Source organism: Sapajus apella, unplaced genomic scaffold, assembly GCF_009761245.1.
Source record: "Sapajus apella isolate SASKATOON/1434 unplaced genomic scaffold, GSC_monkey_1.0 scaffold27, whole genome shotgun sequence".
NCBI lineage: Eukaryota > Metazoa > Chordata > Mammalia > Primates > Cebidae > Sapajus > Sapajus apella.
In genome coordinates this window covers 123,816-144,474 of record NW_022436967.1, presented here as the reverse complement: position 1 = coordinate 144,474, position 20,659 = coordinate 123,816, and the positions used below count along the sequence as shown (strand labels likewise).

Below are 20,659 nucleotides of genomic sequence, written 5' to 3'. Positions count from 1 at the left end.
ACTCAGGAAGCCGAGGCACAGGGATTGCTTGAAGCCAGGAGTTCGAGGCGGTAGTGAGCCATGATCAGGCTGTTCCAACTGCAGCCTGACGACTGAAAACAAGTCTCAAAAATTTAAACAAAAAAAGAAAGAAATTAAACTCTCCTTTTTTTTAACTGAACTTTTAACTGTTCTTTACCGGAAGTTAAAAGGCAAAAAGTCCAATTAAAGTTCTTTAACCGAACTTTAACTGATCATTTGAGACATATACTTGAATATATTTCTCAAAAAGAATAGTCTAACTCCTTGACTCATCTATATATACTTTATAATCTATGTTCCACCACCTCACTGAAGCTATGCTATTCTCTAAAAATATTTTGTTTTGTTTTGAGACAGGGTCCAGTTCTGTCACCCAGGTTCAAGTGCAGTGGCACAATCATGGCTCACTGCAACCTCTGCCTCCCAGACTCAAACCATCCCCCCACCTCAGCCTCCTGAGTACCTGAGACCACAGGCATGTGCCACCATGCCTGGCTAATTTTTCTTTGGTAATGACAGGGTTTTACCATGTTGCCCAGGCTGGTCTGGAACTCCTAAACTTGAGCAATCCACCCACCTCAGCCTCCCAAAGCACTGGTATTACAAGCATGGACCACCACACCCAGCCTTAAAATGTTAATAATGACCACATTCTATTTTAGTTTTCTATTTCTATTGCCTCCCTGCAGATTCATACATTTATCATCATCCTCATTTTAAAAATTCTGGTATTGGCTTTCTCTATGATTAAACTTACTTTTTTTTTTTTTGAGGTGGAGTTTCACTCTTACTGCCCATGCATTGCTTACTGCAATGGCACAATCTCAGCTCACCGCATGCTCCACCTCCCAGGTTCAAATGATTCTCCTGCCTCAACCTCCCAAGTAGCTGGGACAGGCATGTGCCACCATGCCGGGCTAATTTTGTGTTTTTAGTTAAATGCAAGATTTCTCCGTGTTGGTCAGGCTGGTCTCGAACTCCTAACCTCAGGTTATCCACCTGCCTCAGCCTCCCAAAGTGCTGGGATTACAGGCATGAGCCACCACACCTGGCCTATCACCCTATTTTCAAACGTCTCCTCTGACTCTTCTTTTATCTCCATACACTCAAGTGTAGCCAACTTACTGAGGTACTGTTTTCAGTGTCTCCTTTCTTTTTATCCTATACTACCTTCTCAGGCAAGCTCACCCATTCTTCTGGCTCCAAATAGCACCTTGATGCTGATAATCACTAAGTATTTGTCCTCTACTCTGACTCATCTGAGTTCCAGAACCAAATTTTAAACTGCCAACTTTAACATCACTATAGGAATATGCAGCCAACACTTCAAGCTTAATATGTTTAAATGGCACAAATTATCTGTATCTCTTTTTTCTCACTCTGTGTTCTTCTTTAAATCCTGGTTTCTTCGTATTTAAAAAAGAGATTATAATAATATTTCTATCCTTACAAAATCCCATGACTTTATATGCACAAAGTACTTAGCACAGTATAAGTACACAGCACAGAGTTAAGTTATTCAATTAGTGATAGCTGATCTTATATTTTAACAAGAGATAGTTTTCAAATCTACTATTTGCCCTCAACTTTAGGGGGTACCTTTTCACATCACAGTCAGAACTGTTTGTGTTACTTCTTTGCATAAAAAGCTTTAATGACTCCTCATTTGTCTAAAAGGAAAGTTTAACATATTAAACAATGGCTTTACCACTCTTTGAAATATAACCCCAACTCACCTGTCATGGGTTGAATTGTGTCCCCCCAAAAAGATGAAGTTTTAACCCCTAGTATCTGTGAATGTAGCCTTATCTGGAAATAAGATATTTGCAGATGACCAAGTTAAACCAAGATAATTAAGATGAGCCCTAACCCAATTTGACTGTGTCCATTGAAAAAAGGGAAATTTGGACGCAGACACAAATGGGAAGGAAAACAATGCAAAGACGTGGAGAACACCATCTAAAAGCCAAGGAATGCCTGAAGCTACCAGACGCTAGGAAAGAGGCATTAAAGAGATTCTCCCTCATAGCCCTCAGGAAAAACAACAACTACTCTATCAACACCTTGATTCCTAAATTCTGACCTCCGGAACTGTAGCACAATAAATTTCTGTTGTTTAAGTAACCTAGTTTACAGTACTTTGTTAAAACAACCCCAGGAAACTAATAACACCACCTTTATACCTTACTTCCCTACATTACTTAACATAAACTGTTTAGCGGCATTACTTCTAATTCCTAAATGTGAACTTTTAGACTTTTTAAGACTTTTGCTCATGTTATTTTGTAGCCTTCACATCTATCCAAATCCTTTTCAGCTACTAAAGGCTTTTTATCTAGTTCCAGGGAATCTTCTATAATCTTCCAATCTGAATTAATTTTTCTACTACATATTTATAGAACAAGTTGTTTCCCTAATATTACCACTGTTCATTGTCCTATATTATAATTATGTGTTTACATATACAACTCCTTGACTGGCCAGTGGGATATTTGAAAGCAACAGTTATATCTTAGCTAATTTTTATATCCTCAATAACACACTTCATATAAACTAAAGTGGCTTTTAAGTACAGATATTTGTAACTTGGCTCAGAGAATAACAAAATTCAGCAACTTTTAATATTAACAGGTATTTGTAACTTCAACATTTGCTCATCTATGGAGGTAAAGTAACTTCATGAGCCTTTTTTCTGCCAAATGATGGAGAACAGAGGACACTGCATGCAGCTATTCAGGTAATTACTGCCTTGTATGTGTAGAAGAGTAGCTATCTTTAAGGGAGAAATGGGATAGAAGAAGAAACCAGGAGTCTTTGCTTAAAAATAAAATAGTAAAAAGTAACACTTCTACAAGGCTATTTTACTTAGGATTACTTTGCTCAAGTCACCATGGGTCTTAGCACAAGCTGTCTAATTCCCTACAAGCTAGGGTGCAAATAAAAAAAAAATACAGGATACCCAGTTAAATTTCAATTTCAGAGAAACAATGAATAATAACTATAAGAATGTCCCATGCAATATTTGGGACATACTTAAAGTAAAAAGTCATTTGTTGTTTATCTGAAATTCAAATTTAACTAGACATCCTGTATTTTATCTGGCAACCCTACTCTTAAGTGCTAACAGTGATCTCAAAAACTTCTATTTAAGGAGAGAGATTCTTAGTTTAAACAGGCAAGACAAGTGCAATGCTGCAGTGTTTACTCAAAAAGTGCTTTATATGCACTCAGTCATTGTTCTCCTGGTATCAGAAGTTTCCAAAGACACGTACAATGAAATGACTGAAAGTAGTGGTGTTGGAATCCTTTTCTCAATGTACTTTAGGAATATACGGAAAGACATAAAATTCAAGAGTATGCTAGAAATACATAAATTTGTTCCACATTTTTTCTTTTGTGGTAGAGTAAGGCCATCTTCAAAAATCTTATTACTGAAACATACCATTTGGCAGGCTTTAGGGAGGACTCATCTCCCCTACCTCGTATGGTTTAACCCCAGAAACCACTGCAAATAAACATGTCACCAGAATAAATAATGGTGCATTTGTTATGCAAACCCAGTTTTAAGACAAGTCCCCTAAGCTAGATGTTCATAATGCCAACATCCATGCATACAGAATATCCACCCAGACAGAAAACATACATTCATACTAACAAACATCCATCCAATGAGAGACTGTATTCAGCATCAATTAAACAATTAAAGCAGTTAGAGCTGTATATTGGCATGAAAAAATATCCATGATACAGTCAAGTGGAGGTGGAAGGAGGAGGAAAATGGGCCATAGAATAGTACTGTTGTCTGATTCCACTTGTATATTTACATATACATTTAAAAGCCTGGCAAAATACACCTCAAATTATTGATAACCTGGTGAAAGAGAGGTGAGCAGACAAAAGATGGACTTTCATTTTCTCAGTATGTCTGAGTTTATTGTTTTTTTACAATGATCCTGATAACTAAGAAGAAACATCAAAATTTTTTTTTTCATTTAAAAATAACAATTGGTACAACAAAAAAAAACACTTAAAGACAATAAGGGGTAATTTGACAACTTTAAAAAGGAATCCATTTGCATAATATAAAACTTGTGGAAGAATCTGCCTTACCAGATGAAAATCTTTTTATTTTTATCTTACAAACTTTCACAAATGTAAACATCCCTGTAACTACCATTACAGTTAAGAAATAGAACATTTCCATCATCCCAGAAAGTTCCCTCATACTTACTTTGCCAGTCAATCCCCACCACCACGTGTACATGCACACACACACACATACACAGACCTAAGCAACCACTGATCTATCCCTATAGATTTCTATCCTTATAGATCTGCCTTTTCTCAAATTTCATATTGAAATCAGTTCTCTTTTGTGTCCAACCTCTTTACTGCTGATATTTATACATATCGTTGCATTTACCAATAGTTCATTTCTCTTTACTGCTGAAAATTCTATTGTCAATATATCAATTGCTTATCCATTCGTGTCTTCATATGGCTATAATGCTCCTATGAACATCCCTGGTCTTTTTTTGCCTTCCTTTCCATTACATTCCGTATTTACCTAACAGTCAAATTACCAGATCATATGGCAATTGTACATTTAATTTTGAAAGTACTCAAATTATTTTCCAAGGTGGTTATATTACTTTACATTCTTACAAAGCAATGTATGAGAGTTTTACAACATGTGGTATTACTCTCATCAGTTTTCTTCATTCTGTGTGTTTAGTACGATCTCCTTGTGGTTTTAATTTGCATTTCCCTGGTGGTTAAAAATATTGAGCATTTTTATATGTATTTAATGTTCCATTGATCTGCATGTCTGTTGTCACACCAATACCACACTGCTGCAATTAGCGCAGCTTTATAGACAGTCTTTAAATCAGATGTGTAAGCCCTTCAACTTTGTTCTTAACCACAGCATCTCTTCCAATCCATAAACTTGGTATATCTCTCTATTCAGGTCTTTAATTTGTCTCAACAATATTTTATAGTTCACTGTATAGAGGGTTTCTTTAATATAGATCATTAAACTTTACTTTTTTTTTTCCTTTTCTTTTTTTACCCTAAAGAGAGGATATGTTGCCTGAGCTGCAATTGACTCCTGGGCTCAAGTAAGCCTCCCATCTCAGCCTTTAAAGTAGCTGGGACTATATGCACATGCCAGTACAGGAATCTCAGCTCACCGCAACCTCCGCCTCCCGGGTTCAAGCAATTCTCCTGCCTCAGCCTCCCGAGTAGCTGAGATTTCAGGCACGGGCCACCATGCCCAGCTAATTTTTCTATTTTTTAGTAGAGACAGGGTTTCACTATGTTGGCCAGGATGGTCTCGATCTCCTGACCTCGTGATCCGCCCGCCTCGGCATCCCAAAGTGCTGGGATTACAGGCGTGAGCACTGCCCAGCTCCCAGCTGCTTTTTGATGCTCCATTAAATAGTATTGCTTCAGTTTCCAACTGTATATTACTAGTGTATATAAATAATTGATTCTTATACACTCACCTCATATCCTCTGACTATTCTAAATTTATTAGTTCTAATAGTTGTGTGGATTTCTTGCGAATTTCTATGTACACAGTTATATTATCTAGAAATAAAGACAAGTTTTACTACCTCTTTTCCAAGCTGTGAGTCTTTTATTTTTCTTGCTGCCTGTAGTAAAGTTGCCAGTGCAACGTGGAACAAAGGTAGTTAAGGCAGGCATCCTTGCCTTGCTCTCAATCATTAAGTGCAAGGTTGGCTGTGGGTTTTTCACAGATTCACTCTGTCAGGCTGAGAAAAATTGCCCTTTATTGCTAGGTTAGGGAGTTTGTAAATGAATAGGTGTTAATTTTTGGCAAATGGGTTTTCTTTAACTGCTGATATAATCACCGAATTTTTCTCTTTCACTCTGTTGATATGGTGAATTACCTGATTCAATAAACTTACCTTCATGGGACTAAAAACAAAATTTTGTTTATGACACTCTACCTTTTATATACTGCTGGATTTGACCACTAGTTTTTTGGTTTTTTGTTTTTTCATTGTTTTTGCCTGTTTCTTACCCAGACTGGAATGCAGTGGCACCATCACGACTCACTGTAACCTCTACCTCCCAGGCTCAAGCAATCCTCCCACTTTGGCCTCTCAAGTACCTGGGACTACAGGTGCATGCCACCATGCCTGTCTATTTTTTTTGTATTTTTTTTTGTAGAGACAGGGTTTGCCATGTTGCCAAGGCTGGTCTTGAAGTCCTGAGCTCAAGCAATCAACCTGCCTTAGTCTCCCCAGTAGAGAAATGGGGTCTCCTGTGTGGCTTAGGCTGGTCCTGAACTCCTCTCCTCAAGAGATCATCCCACTTTGGCCTCCCAAAGTGTAGGGGTAACATGTGAGCCAGCACATCAGGCCCAATACTTCTCTTAACATTAAATTATCCCTATATATTTAAGTCATATTTGGTAGTTTGAATTTTTTAATATATGACTACTTTTTTATATTTATTACTATTTTGAAAAATAATTTTTGCAACTATACTCATTAGATTATAGTTTACTATCTTGTGACATCATTTTCAGAAATAGAATAATCCTAATTGGATTAAATGTATTACTTTTAAAATCAGGGAGAAAGTTACAAAGAAATAAACTCTGAAAATCATGGTAATAAAACTCCCGATATCTACCATTTTTTAAATATTTATTTTTCTTCACATTCTGGGACTCTGATTACAAAATCTTGACAGATCATTTTTCATCCCATTCTACATTTTAGAGTATATATACTATTATACATATACTATTTTATATATACATATATATATGAATGAAACATTCCTGAAACACTGCTCCTGAGACAAAAATCTACCTTTCAAATAGATCTACCACTATCCTGAAATCTCCCTTTGTAAAATCAAAACGTTTCCAATATTAGTGGCTTTTCTCTCTTCCTGAAATTCTCTTCCCCTAGATATTTCTACGGCCCCACCCCTCACTTCATTTAGCTCTAAACTAAAATGTCACTACTTTAGTGAAGCCTTCCTTGGCTGCCCTAAAGTACTCCCTACCATCTTCTCTATCCAGCTCTAGTCCTGAATTATTTTTCATAACCTGAAACATTTATCCCCAGTGCCTAGAAAAGTACTTGATAGACAGTTAAGTGGTGAATTAATATTTGTCAAAGGAACAAATGAATGAAATTAAGTGGCCACTTATGTAGCATACTACAAAAAATTCCCCTACTCTGGGGCCACACTACCTGAAATGCTCATTAAGGATATAGCCTTCTTCTCACTTCCTCTACAAAATGTGATCACCCTATAAGACTACCACATAAATCACTAGTCAACAGTAACTCGGTAAAGTCATTTCATTTATGAGAGTCTTTCCTCCATGATAATAAGTTCTCCTGGCCATGAACACTGAAGTTCCATGTAAAGGAAGAAAAATACAAGGGGCATTCCAGAAACAAATTGTTGTCCTCATTTTCCCCATATTTTTTTAAATTATTATTTTTAAAGACGGGGTTTCACCATATTGATCAGGCTGGTCTCGAACTCCTGACCTCAGGTGATCCACCTGCCTTAGCCTCCCAAAGTGTTGGGATTACAGGCGTGAGACACCGCACCCGGCCATTTTCCCCATATTAATGATACCTTTCAATCAACACAAGGTAAAGATATTCTGCCTATTATTCTTGGTGCCTCCCCTCACAGGGTTAAAACAGAGCATAAGTATATGGCAGGAGAAAGCATTTAAGGAAAAAGCACTATTTGGTCTGGGTGATCTAGAAGGGGATGGCAGTTCCCCAAGTCCCTAATGTCTTCAGTGAGTCATTCCTGGACGTGGTCAAACAGAAAGTGAATCTTGAAAAAAGAAATAGACATTGACCATGGGAAGAAAGTATGTTCTGTAGCTGTGGCTTCTCTTTAGGGACTTTGCACCAGTTTTGGATTTGAATACAAAAGAAACACTTAGGAGTTTTTGAGTCCACTGACAAAAGAAAAGGAGGACCTTCACTTTACCCTATTCCCAGTAAATTTGCCCACAGCTGATTTGGACCTTAGAAAAATGTGCAGATACCAAGGAGGCAAGAAAAAGAATCCAGACTACAGAACACACAGACTGATGTCCTAACTTGTTTCTCAAACATGCCATTATACTGTTATACTAGTAGCAAGCACGAATAATGCAGCATCTTTCACAGAAAATAGAGAAAACAGCTTTTTTTTTAACATAGAAAACTCTCCATTTTCCCACCTCAACTCTGAACAAATATTGTCCATTATTATGACAGCATTACTGAATTATAATTTAGATCCCTTCCAATATTCACTCTTTACTGAATGCTGGGAATAGAAGCCAGAATCTGGAAGCCCATGTATTTCTAGTACTGTTATTTTTTATTCTTATCTAATTCTTCAGTGTTATCAATAACAAAATAACCAAATAAGCTAATGATTCAAAATTCTACATGCATACAATTTCAAAACCTGAATTCATTTTCTGACTTGCTAATTATCTAAATTCATAAGTATTTATATGAAATTAAAATACAATGGATTTCTACACTGATTTAGATGTAATAAAATCAAGAAACAAAGATAAGTAAAGCATATACAAAATTTTAACTTAGAATGAATCTAATTTAGGTATTTGGGCATAGTATATACCAGTATATACCTACACTATAAATCCAAGACAATGGGTTTTATCAGGGATTTAAATTTAACTCTCTACTAATACTGTAGTGCTCTTTCCATTTCTTTCCTCCCTCCAAGTTCATTTGCTCCAACAATTCACCAGTCCTGCAGTGCCTTCCTCAACCTTCTATTACCTAAATTATACAAGGCTACATGGCATGTACATGTATAATTTCATGCTTTATACATTTCTACTCACAAATATCTGTTTCCTATTAATTTCAATATTAGTTCATGCACAAATTTCTATGAAGAAAATAGAAATGGAATTCATTGAATGCCTAACCTCTTGATTTTCTACTCCATTGCTGGAAAGCTCCAAAACAGTACCTCCACTGTCAACCACTGCTGATGTCATTGTTATTCCCTGAGGAAGCTTCAAATGCTATAATCAATGAAATTAAAGGTTCATGGATGGTTGCCAGTGTTATAAGTTTGCATTATCATGTTTTAAAAGTCAATAGACATGGAGTGGAGTAGATATCCAGAAATTCAGTCTTCGAAAGATGATTAACCAGACAGCCTAAAAAGAGGAAGAATTTGAAAAGTTATAAAAAAAATTACAGGAAGGACATAAAGCGTAACTTATTTTGCAATCTAATTTTAACACTGAACTAAGAAAAAGAAGATAGGCTTCTATATCCCCATGTCAAAAGAGGGGAGTATGAACATTCTACTTCTTAAGAGTCAGTGATCAAGATCATGAACATACTGAATAAGCTCTTAACAAGCAATTGTACCTAGGTAGTATTTGGATATTTATATTCTAGTAGATAAAATGTTATCACTTTCTTCCTTTATGAAGAAAGTTCATACACATTCCATACATATGAAGAAATATGCTTTATTCCTGAAGTATGTTAGTTTCTAGAAATGTTAAAAATCTCTTATTCATTGACTATATAAAATGTGCCAGACTGAGACAACTTTTAAAACTATTTGCCCATTTAACAAATTAAAAGATTATTAATTCTTTTTTTTTTTTTTTTTCTTGAGACAGAGTTTCACTCATGTTACCCAGGCTGGAGTGCAATGGCGCGATCTCGGCTCACCGCAACCTCCGTCTCCTGGGTTCAGGCAATTCTCCTGCCTCAGCCTCCCGAGTAGCTGGGACTACAGGCGTGCACCACCATGCTCAGCTAATTTTTGTATTTTTAGTAGAGACGGGGTTTCACCATGTTGACCAGGATGGTCTCGATCTCTTGACCTCGTGATCCACCCGCCTCGGCCTCCCAAAGTGCTGGGATTACACGCGTGAGCCACCGTGCCCGGCCTTATTAATTCTTAAATATTTCATTCTTCTTCTTTGCCTCATCTGGTTTGTTTGTTTGAACAATCAGAACTGTCTTTTGCTTAGGCAGCAATCTCATTTTGTATTTACACTTTGAATACAGGAACTGTAAGACAGACTACTTTGAATTGCTTATATTTTCAAATAAAATAGTTTAAAAATAAAGCAGTTACCACTTGGAATTCCTTTGATATTATTTTATCATACTTTACTCAATTTTTTTGATATTAGTTCAAAATGCAATATAGCAAATGGTTTCAAGTAGTCTCTTAATCTCTTACATTTTTTCCCCTTCCTACATTATCTGGATTTATGCAGTCAATTATTCCTAAAAAGTTACTGTTTATTTGATTTTGTATATACTAAAATTCTTACAGAGGAAGTACAGAGATTTATTACTAAAAGAATTTTTTCATTTCAAAAAGAATGCATAAAAATCAAGCATATCTGTTAAGAGAAAGTATACATTTCCCATAAATCATTCCATTAATATTATGCCTTTGTATTATGTTTGCCTACTGGCATCATACAGATATGGAAATAAAAGAATAAAGAATTTCTAGAAACTTCCAGAATAAAATGAAATACCTGAAAAAAGCAGAAATTTCATCTTACTGACCAATACTATTAGCCTCCTTTTTGATCTTATAAACACAAAATGGAATAGAAAGTCTTTGTATCTTAAGAAGAAAAATTAATAAAATTCCATAGTCCCATCATACTATCACCATATAAGGTAATAAAAAGTAATAACTATTCCTAAATTCTGTTTTCTAAACATATATATAATAATAGCAGAAATAAATTTTACTTACAATTTGTATGTTAAGTAGTCTAAGCATCCTTCACTATTTTCACAACTTGGGAAAAGCTAAAATCTGAACCAGAAGTTCTTTGGAACAACTATTGGGAGGGGAAAAAGACAGTGTTAATATAATTATATTAAAAAGCACTTTGCTCAAATAAATGTGATCGAGATAGCAAACGCTTAATACAACAAATCACTTCCAAAACCATATGACACACATTCACATAAGGAATATATTATTTCTAGGTTTTTGAGGAATCAGAAGTTTTTATCAAACTTAAATTTTTTTTTTTTTTTTTTTTTCCACCGTGCGCGGGCCTTTCTTTTATTACCAAGTCTGGAGTGCAATGGCACGATCTTGGCTCATCGCAACCTCCGCCTCCTGGGTTCAGGCAATTCTCCTGCCTCAGCCGGGACTACAGGCACGCGCCACCATGCCCAGCTAATTTTTTGTATTTTTAGTAGAGACGGGGTTTCACCATGTTGACCAGGATGGTCTCGATCTCTTGACCTCGTGATCCACCTGCCTCGGCCTCCCAAAGTGCTGGGATTACAGGCGTGAGCCACCGCGCCCGGCCCAAACTTAAAATTTTAATTCAACACTACATAACAACTATTGAGTGAGGACAGAACCAATATACGAAGCCTATGCTCCATACTATGGGCTGCATTTCAAACAGGTCCTTCTGTTTTGTTTTTTTCTCATAAGGTAAGTTCTAATAACAGGTTCTGAGTAAGTGGCTACAGGTATAACCCCTGCCCCCAAGAAGTATAAAATCAAGTTTGAAAAATAACACCAGCCCCAAAAAACTACTAAAAAAAAACAATGTTTAAGAGAAAAAAATTTTTTTTAGAGTTGAGGTCTCAACTCTGTCACCAAGGCTGGATCGCAGTGGTGAGATCATGGCTCACTGCAGCCTCAAATTCCTGGACTAAGCTATCCTTCCGCCTCAGCCTCCTGAGGAGCTGAAACTATAGGCATATGCTACCATGCTCAGGTCAGTATTTCTCATTTTTTGCTTTTATTTTTAAAGATAAGATATTGCTATGTTGCGCAGGCCGATCTCAAACTCCTGGCCTCAGGTGATCCTCCCACCTCAGCCTCCTGAGTCACTATTAGACATGCTCCTGCTATCTCACCCCACTAACTTAACATCAGCACACATCCAAACATCCCAAGCCCTACTTCTAACTTCCAAGCCTCCTCAAATATTCCTCCTTCTTTCAAAGTCTAATGTATTGACTTACACACTTGATCTTAGGCCTTGCTACATCAATTATTTCCTTTTTCCTTAATCTTCTCTTACTAATATCGGGCTCCTTTTCCTCATATAAGCATTTGCAAGATCCTCTCATCTTAAAAGTAGAAAAGTTGGCTGGGCAAAGTGACTCAGGCCTGTAATCCCAACACTTTGGAAGAGGGAGACGAAGGATCACTTGAGCCCAGGAGCTCTTCACCAACCTGGCCAACATAGAGAAACCCCTGTCTCTACAAAAAAATAAAAAACTGAGCCGGGCTTGGTAGTGCAAACCTGTAGTCCCAGATACTTGGGAGGCTGAGGTGGGAGGATTACTTGAGCCCAGGAGGTTGAGGCTGCAATGAGCCATGATCCTGCCACTGCACTCCAGCCTGGGTGACAGAGAAAGACCCTATCTCAAAAAAAAAAAAAAAATTATCTTCCATAATCCTGCATACCTTCCAGCTACCACTTCAGTTCCTTCCTTTCTCAGGTAAGTTTCTAGATGAGAAATCTTGTATACTCTGTCTCTGCTTTCTAATTTCTCAAGTACTTCTCCTTCTATGATCCATCCCCACTCAACTGAAACTTTTACTCTATCCTGTTGTAGAATCCAATAGATACATTTCTGTCTTCATAGGACTTGATGCGTCTGAAGCATCTGGCACTGTTAATCACTCCCTTCTTGAAACTCTACCTTGAGGCCAGGTGTGGTGGCTCTTGCCTGTAATCCCAGCACTTTGGGAGGTCAGGAGTTCAAGACCAGCCTGGCCAAGATGGTAAAACTCTGACACTACTAAAAACTACAAAAATTAGCCGGGTGCATGGCAGGCACCTATAATCCCAGCTACTCAGGAGGCTGAGGCAGGAGAATCACTTGAACCCAGGTGGCACAGGTTGCAGTGGACCAAGATTGTGCCATTGCACTTGCACTCCAGCCTGGGTGACAGAATGAGACTTCATCTCAAAAAAAAAAAAAAAAAAAAAAAAGAAGAAGAAGAAAAAGAAACTATCTTGAATTTAACTTTTCCCTCTCTAGTTACTCCCTTTCAATTCCCTCTTGCAGGCTCATCCCTCATTTTCAAGGGGCCTGGGACAAGAAAACAAATAGAAGTCTATCTATATACCATGTGTCTAAATATTTTTAAAAGTTCTAAGTCAAGCTGTTAAATTATTATTCCATCCCCCTATCTTGACTAATAACAATCTGAAAGGCCAAGTTCTATTTTTGAGTTCTCAGGCTCCCTTCACGTTGTGTAGGGGGACATAGGAAGAAAAGTCCATATCCTTTCCCCTTGTCTGCAGCCACCTCCTTTTCTTGTCCCATCTCTAGCTCCATTTCATACTACGAAGGGCGTTATATGCACGATATATAAAGCCCATAGGTCCAAGCTCTAGTCACATGCCTGCAAACAGCTGCTCCTTGGCCATCCCTTAAACACAGGGGATATGTGTTATACAGTCAAGAGAGGAGAGAATCAGAGAAGAGAGCCGTGAAGGGACATATGTGCAGGAAATTCTAGAATCAAATATTCAAAGATTGATCTACAAAGAGACCAGGTAGACTAGTCACCTAGGCCCACCACACAAAGTCCTCACTCTATGTAAAGGGGTATAGCTGCTGGAGGAAGGCCATGTGAGGACCTTTAAAGCACAGGCCTTTTTTTCCCACTTGGCAAAGTCTTAGGACAGTGCTGCTCTCCGGTCAACGCTTACAAGGTGAGTGTTTCCAGGATCCTATCCCTAGTCCTTTTCTCTTCATATTCTTTGCGTTCTTTCTGAGGTATGAGATATACTCCTACAGCTTCATTCAAATCTCTCTTCCAGCATACAGTATCCATTCCTGTGTACTCCAGTTTGTCTACGAGCTGTTTTATTGCCTCTACTTCACTGAAATTAGATAAGGTATACATAAATACTAAGCACTGATGCCAGGATAACCCAAGCACTCCATTCATTAATCCAATCATGCAACAAACACTAAATGAGCATTATTATATGACAGCACAATTTTAGGTGCCCAGGTCCGGTAGTGAATAAAGGCAAAGTCGCTGTTTTTATGGATTGAGAGAGAAAAAACAAAATAGTATACCATGCAGGTAAGTGATAAAGGCTAAGGAATTAAATTAACCAAAGAGATAGGGATTATTTGGCAGGAAGAGTTGCCATTTCAGATTGAGTGGTCAGATAACAACTCACTAAAAAAGTGACATATGAGTGAAGACCCAAGTAGAAGCAAGTTGTAGCAATGCCTAGGGGAAGAGCCTTCTCATCAAAAGAAATTCAACACCTTCAAGAGGACATATACCTGACTAGTCAAAGGATCAGCAAAGGGACCCAATACAGCTGAAGTGAAGCATGCAAGAGGAAGAAAGAATAGTTGAAGAAGAGGTCAGAAAGGAAAGGGAGCCAAGTAGGTTCTCTGTAAGGACTTTGACTTCAGGGAGAAGGAAGGTTTTAAACAAAGAGATGATGTGATTATTATAAGGCTCATTCAGATGCTGGGTTGAGAACAGACAATGGGACAAGAGCAGAAACAGAGAGGTCAGTTAGCAGGCTGCAATAATATATGTTGTGCAAAAGTAACTGCAGTTTTGCTATTACTTTTAATGGAATATAAACTACTTTTGCACTAAACCATAATTAGATGAGAAGTAATACTGGTTGAGACAAGAGTGGTAGTTGTGGAGGTAGTGAAAAGTGATCATAGCTAAGCACAGTGGCACATGCCTTTGTCCCAGCTACTTGGGACAGGAGGTGGAAGGATCACGCCAGGCAAGTTGAAGCTGCAGTGATCCCAGATCTCACTGCTGCACTCCAGCTTGGGCGACAAGGAGGACCCCGTCTCAAAAAAGAAAAAAAAGTAGTCAACCTTTAGATATATTTTGCAGATAAAGGGATGAGATTTGCAAGCAAAATGGATGTGAACTGGGTTGGTACGAGAGAAAGAAAGAAGTCAAGAATGAATCCAGAGCCGGGCGCGGTGGCTCAAGCCTGTAATCCCAGCACTTTGGGAGGCCGAGGCGGGTGGATCACGAGGTCAAGAGATCGAGACCATCCTGGTCAATATGGTGAAACCCCGTCTCTACTAAAAATACAAAAAAAATTGGCTGGGCATGGTGGCGCGTGCCTGTAATCCCAGCTACCCAGGAGGCTGAGGCAGGAGAATTGCCTGAACCCAGGAGACGGAGGTTGCGGTGAGCCGAGATCGCGCCATTGCACTCCAGCCTGGGTAACAAGAGCGAAAACTCCGTCTCCAAAAAAAAAAAAAAAAAAAAAAAAAAAAAAAAAAAAAAAAAAGAATGAATCCAGGCTGGAAGATTCTCAGATTATGAAGTAGGATGCACCAGGAATCCAGGATACAGATCTAGACGTATCCCTATCTAGACCACAATTACACCGGCAGAATCTACCTAACATAATAATTTTGGAACTCTGGAAGATACTAAAGGCTTGCAACCTCCAAGAGAAGACTTGGACAATAAATTGTGGTTAATTTCAGTCATTTCAGTTCTCAGTACAGAATCAGCTACCCATCCCCCAACTCAAAGGTAGACAGCTGTGCATGTGTTTCTGGAACAGTCTGCATGCAACTTGTGAGGGCAAAGGTAAGCAAAAAGCACTATCTTCCAAATAGCAGGGATCTGTGCTCTGATCACTGATTATTACTTCTGATCACAGAGGGCACACAAAGAAATGACAGACATTATTGTTATGCCTCCCTTCACTGTTGCCTCTCCCCCTCGGGCCGAAGTCATTTCTAGGGAACTTAGAAGGCCAGCAAACCCCCACCCCCCAACTTTCTCTTTTTTCCCTTTTGAGAGACACACATTAAAGACTAGGACATTGAGGCCTGGCGCGGTGGCTCAAGCCTGTAATCCCAGCACTTTGGGAGGCCGAGGCGGGTGGATCACGAGGTCAAGAGATCGAGACCATCCTGGTCAACATGGTGAAACCCCGTCTCTACTAAAAATACAAAAAATCAGCTGGGCATGGTGGCACGTGCCTGTAATCCCAGCTACTCAGGAGGCTGAGGCAGGAGAATTGCCTGAACCCAGGAGGCGGAGGTTGCGGTGAGCCGAGATCGCGCCATTGCACTCCAGCCTGGGTAACAAAAGCGAAACTCCGTCTCAAAAAAAAAAAAAAAAGACTAGGACATTTGGCTGGGCACAGTGGCTCACACTTGTAATCCTAGCACTTTGGGAGGCTGAGGTGGGTGGATCACTTGAGGTCAGCAGTTCGAGGCCAGCCTGGCCAACATGGTTAAACCCCATCTCTACTAAAAATACAAAAATTAGCCAGGCGTGGTATCGGGCACTTATAATCTCGGTTATTCAGAAGACTGAGGCAGGAGAACTGCTTGAACCCAGGAGGTAGAGGTGGCAGTGAGCCAACATCAAGCCACTGCACTCCAGCCCAGGCAACAGGACAAGACTCCAACTCAAAATAAAGAACAAAATAAAGACTAGGACATTCAAAAACTATATATATATATGTGGACAAATGTGGAAAATGACCACACATGCCCAGGCTCAGAAAAGACCTGAGACCTTAAAATACATCTTAGTCTGATCCTTGCCACAGTTAGCCTAAAAAATTTTAAATTTAAATTAAAAAAAAAAAAAATCCAGCCCTCCCCAAGATGGCAGACTGGAAGCAGTGTTGGCATGCCTCTCCCACTTGGAAAGAAAAAATAGTGGGTAGAGATTCAAACTGTGAACTTTTTTTCAAAGAAGCAATGCAGGAACTTAACAGAAAATGGAAAGAAACCACAGATCCTTTGAAAGAAGGAACGGCCGGGCGCGGTGGCTCACGCCTGTAATCCCAGCACTTTGGGAGGCCGAGGCGGGTGGATCACGAGGTCAAGAGATCGAGACCATCCTGGCCAACATGGTGAAACCCCGTCTCTACTAAAAATACAAAAAAAAAATTAGTTGGGCATGGTGGTGCGTGCCTGTAATCCCAGCTACTCAGGAGGCTGAGGCAGGAGAATTGCCTGAACCCAGGAGGCGGGGGTTGCGGTGAGCCGAGATCGCGCCATTGCACTCCAGCCTGGGTAACAAGAGCGAGACTCCGTCTCAAAAAAAAAAAAAAAAAGAAAAAAAAGAAAGAAGGAGCAGGCTGAGCCAGGTAAAAAACTGTAAGTCCCCAGAGTCGGAGAGGGAGACAGATTACCTCAAGTATAAACCCCCACCAGGAAAACTGGAAATCCAGCCCACAGGGGAAGGCCTTAACCCTACCCAGTGCTAAAACTGATATATGGAGCAGTGGAGAACACACAAGTAGGAGCAGCAGCAGGAAGAGCCTTTTGCGTATTCCCAGTCTCCAGCACAAACCAAGGGAAGCCATTCCTGATTCTTTGTCACAGGGGCCTTCACAAAGTTCTTCTAGCTAACTCAAGTAGCGGCTGCAGGTTGAAAGGAGCTCCCAATTTGAAATTCAAAATATAATCTCGAGTGGGGATGAACTGCCTTGGCCAGAACTGGGGAGACAAGTGGGAAGTGTGCCGTAGCTACAGGCAAAGGAGCTGGGTGCTCTGGCATTGCCAGTGGACGAGAAGCGGAGTAGCCTGAAAGCCAAGGTTCCTATATGTAAACAGCTTGGAATTTAGCTAGCTGCTGCTAGTGAACACTGTGGGTGAGAGACCTGCCTTGCCAAGTGTGTAGGAGCTGAATGAGACTCCCACCTGCTACTCCCCACACCCTGCATGAACTCTTCTGTGAAGCAGAGGCAGCTAAGCTCTTTCCTGGAACATTACCCCAGTGGCTAGGGTCTCTGCTTACACCAAACATGCAGAGCCAAAGGGCAGGACTGCCTGACCAAGCCCCTACCTGGCTTTGCTCCTCCATCTGCCCTGGTAGGTTAATACAAAAGAAGGAAACTTTTGGAGCCCTATGGCTTCATCTCTCATCTAAGAACCCAAAATACCTCCCGTGAGTAACATAGGACAAGCACAAATCCCAACACTTCTACCACAGCTGGCATTCTTTTGCAAGCACCACCTCCTGGCTGGAGGCCAACAGACATAGTTATTATAGCATCTACAGGTAAAATAACATTGCACCCAGGAAGGAGAAAACTTGTACATGACAGCTATCAGCACTGTCTGCAGTACCCTGTCTAACGAGGATGTCCACATGATCAGTTTATTACTACTACAACCAGCATTTAAGAAAGCCAACACACTATGGCTATTTACAACCAAGGAATCTCACAATGTATGACATTCCTCTGTTAACCCTATGAGAGCTGATCCTGGTACATATTGCTGGGAGACTTGAGGACAGATAACATCACTGGATCCCTTGATTCCCCAGTATCAGCCTGGAATGTGGCAGCCCCACTGGGCAGCTGGACCCAGAGGAGCCACAGCACTCACAGTAGTCTGGCTCTCAGGGGCTCCTACTCCTAGGGCAAGGGGGAGGACACCACATCAAGGAAGCAACCTGTGGGACAAAAGAATCCAGATAGCAGGCATTGAGTCCTAGATCTTCCTGCTAGTGGGAAGTTTCCTTTAGCAGAGGCACAGTCGCAGTGCTAGGTTCAGTGGTAAAAGTAGGCAGCTCTACACTAACAGACAGGCAGCTCTGGTGCGAATTAAGGGTCTTAGAGAGCCGGGCGCGGTGGCTCACGCCTGTAAACGTTGAATATAAATGGCCTAAATGCTCCACTTGAAAGACACAGACTAGCAGAATGGATTTAAAAAATTATAAAATGCCGGGTGCTGTGGCTCACGCCTTTAATCCCAGGTCTTAGGGAGGCAGAGGAGGGAGGATAGCTTGAGCGCAGGAGTTCGAGACCTGCCGGGACAATATAGCCAGATCCCATTTTCCACAAAAAGGAAAAAAACAAAAAGACCAAAAAAAAAAAAAGCATAAAAAAATTATAAAACAAGTTTCTGTGGGCTTCAAGAACGGCCCCAAACATGGAAGGATTCACATAACTCAAGGTAAAGGGGTGGAAAAAGATATTCCACACAAATAAAAAACAAAAGTGGGCTAGGCATAGTGGCTCACACCTATAATACCAGCTTTTTGGAAGGCCAAGACGAGAGGATCACCTGAAGCCAGGAGTTTGAGACCAGCCTAGCCAACATGGCAAAACCCCATCTCTACTAAAACAATAAAAAAAAAAAAAAAAAAAAAATTAGCCAGGCATGGTGGTGAGTGCCTGTAATCCCAGCTCCTCAGGAGGCTGAGGCAGGAGAATCACTTGAACCTGAGAGGCAGATGTTGCAGTGAGCCAAGATTGCACCATTACACTCCAGCCTGGATAAGAGTGACACTCCGTCTAAAAAAAAAAAAAAAAGTGAGTAGGACGACCTATTCTTTTATAAGATAAAACAGACTGGCCGGGCGCGGTGGCTCAAGCCTGTAATCCCAGCACTTTGCGAGGCCGAGGCGGGTGGATCACGAGGTCAAGAGATCGAGACCATCCTGGCCAACATGGTGAAACCCTGTCTCTACTAAAAATACAAAAAATTAGCTGGGCATGGTGGTGCATGCCTGTAATCCCAGTTACTCAGGAGGCTGAGGCAGGAGAATTGCCTGAACCCAGGAGGCAGAGGTTGGGGTGAGCCGAGATCGCGCCATTGCACTCCAGCCTGGGTAACATGAGTGAAACTCCGTCTCAAAAAAAAAAAAAAAAAAGATAAAACAGACTAAAGCAACAACAGGCCACATGCAGTGGCTCACATCTACAATCCTAGCTGAGGCAGACAGATCATTTGAGCCCAGGAGTTCGAGACTAGCCTAGGCAACATGGCAAAACTCCATCTCTACAAAAAATACAAAAATTACCTAGTGTGATTGCCTGCACCTGTAGTCCCAGCTATTGGGGAGGCTGAGGTGGAGGCGGGAGAATCACCTGAGCCCAGGAGGCAGAGGATGCAGTGAGCCAGTATCATGCCACTACACTCCTGCCTGGGAAACTGAACAAGATCTTGTCTCAAAAAGAAAAAAAAGAATATATATATATATATACACACACACACATTAGCCAGGTGTAGTGGCACACACCTATATAGTCCTAGCTACTTGGAAAGCTGAGGAGGGAGGATGGCTTGAGCCTGGGAGGTCGAGGTTACAGTGAGCTGCAATCATGCCACTGCACTCCCACCTGGGCAACAGAACAAAACTGTTTCAATAAATTAAAAAATTGAATTAATGTATCAACAGTTAAAAAAAAAAAAAAAAAGCCAGCGAATGTAATGATAAAGGGATCAATTCAACAAGAAGATACTACAATCCTAAATGTATATGCAACTAACACTGGAGCTCCACAAATTTATAAAACATTTACTATTGGCCGGGCGCGGTGGCTCACGCCTGTAATCCCAGCACTTTGGGAGGCCGAGGCGGGTGGATCACGAGGTCAAGAGATCAAGACCATCCTGGTCAACACGGTGAAACCCCGTCTCTACTAAAAATACAAAAAATCAGCTGGGCATGGTGGCGCGTGCCTGTAATCCCAGCTACTCAGGAGGCTGAGGCAGGAGAATTGCCTGAACCCAGGAGGCGGAGGTTGCGGTGAGCCGAGATCGCGCCATTGCACTCCAGCCTGGGTAACAAGAGGGAAACTCCGTCCCCCACCCCGCCAAAAAAAAAAAAAAAAAAAAAA

General features: G+C 40.3%; 1 protein-coding gene across 5 annotated transcripts in view; it reads right to left on the bottom strand.

Moving 5' to 3' along the window:
- ELF2 (E74 like ETS transcription factor 2) overlaps positions 1-20,659 on the bottom strand; it is a 115,217-nt gene that overhangs the window by 72,732 nt on the left and 21,826 nt on the right. For 4 of the 5 annotated variants that reach the window (XM_032292258.1, XM_032292259.1, XM_032292256.1 and 1 more), the window contains exons 2-3: positions 10,810-10,897; positions 8,990-9,226 (exon numbers count right to left, since the gene is read on the bottom strand). In XM_032292258.1, coding sequence (XP_032148149.1) covers positions 8,990-9,061 — 72 coding nt within the window. In that variant the 5' untranslated portion in view covers positions 9,062-9,226; positions 10,810-10,897. Of the gene's footprint in view, positions 1-8,989; positions 9,227-10,809; positions 10,898-20,659 lie in introns of those variants that run through there. The other variant, XM_032292267.1, reaches the window with a different exon arrangement.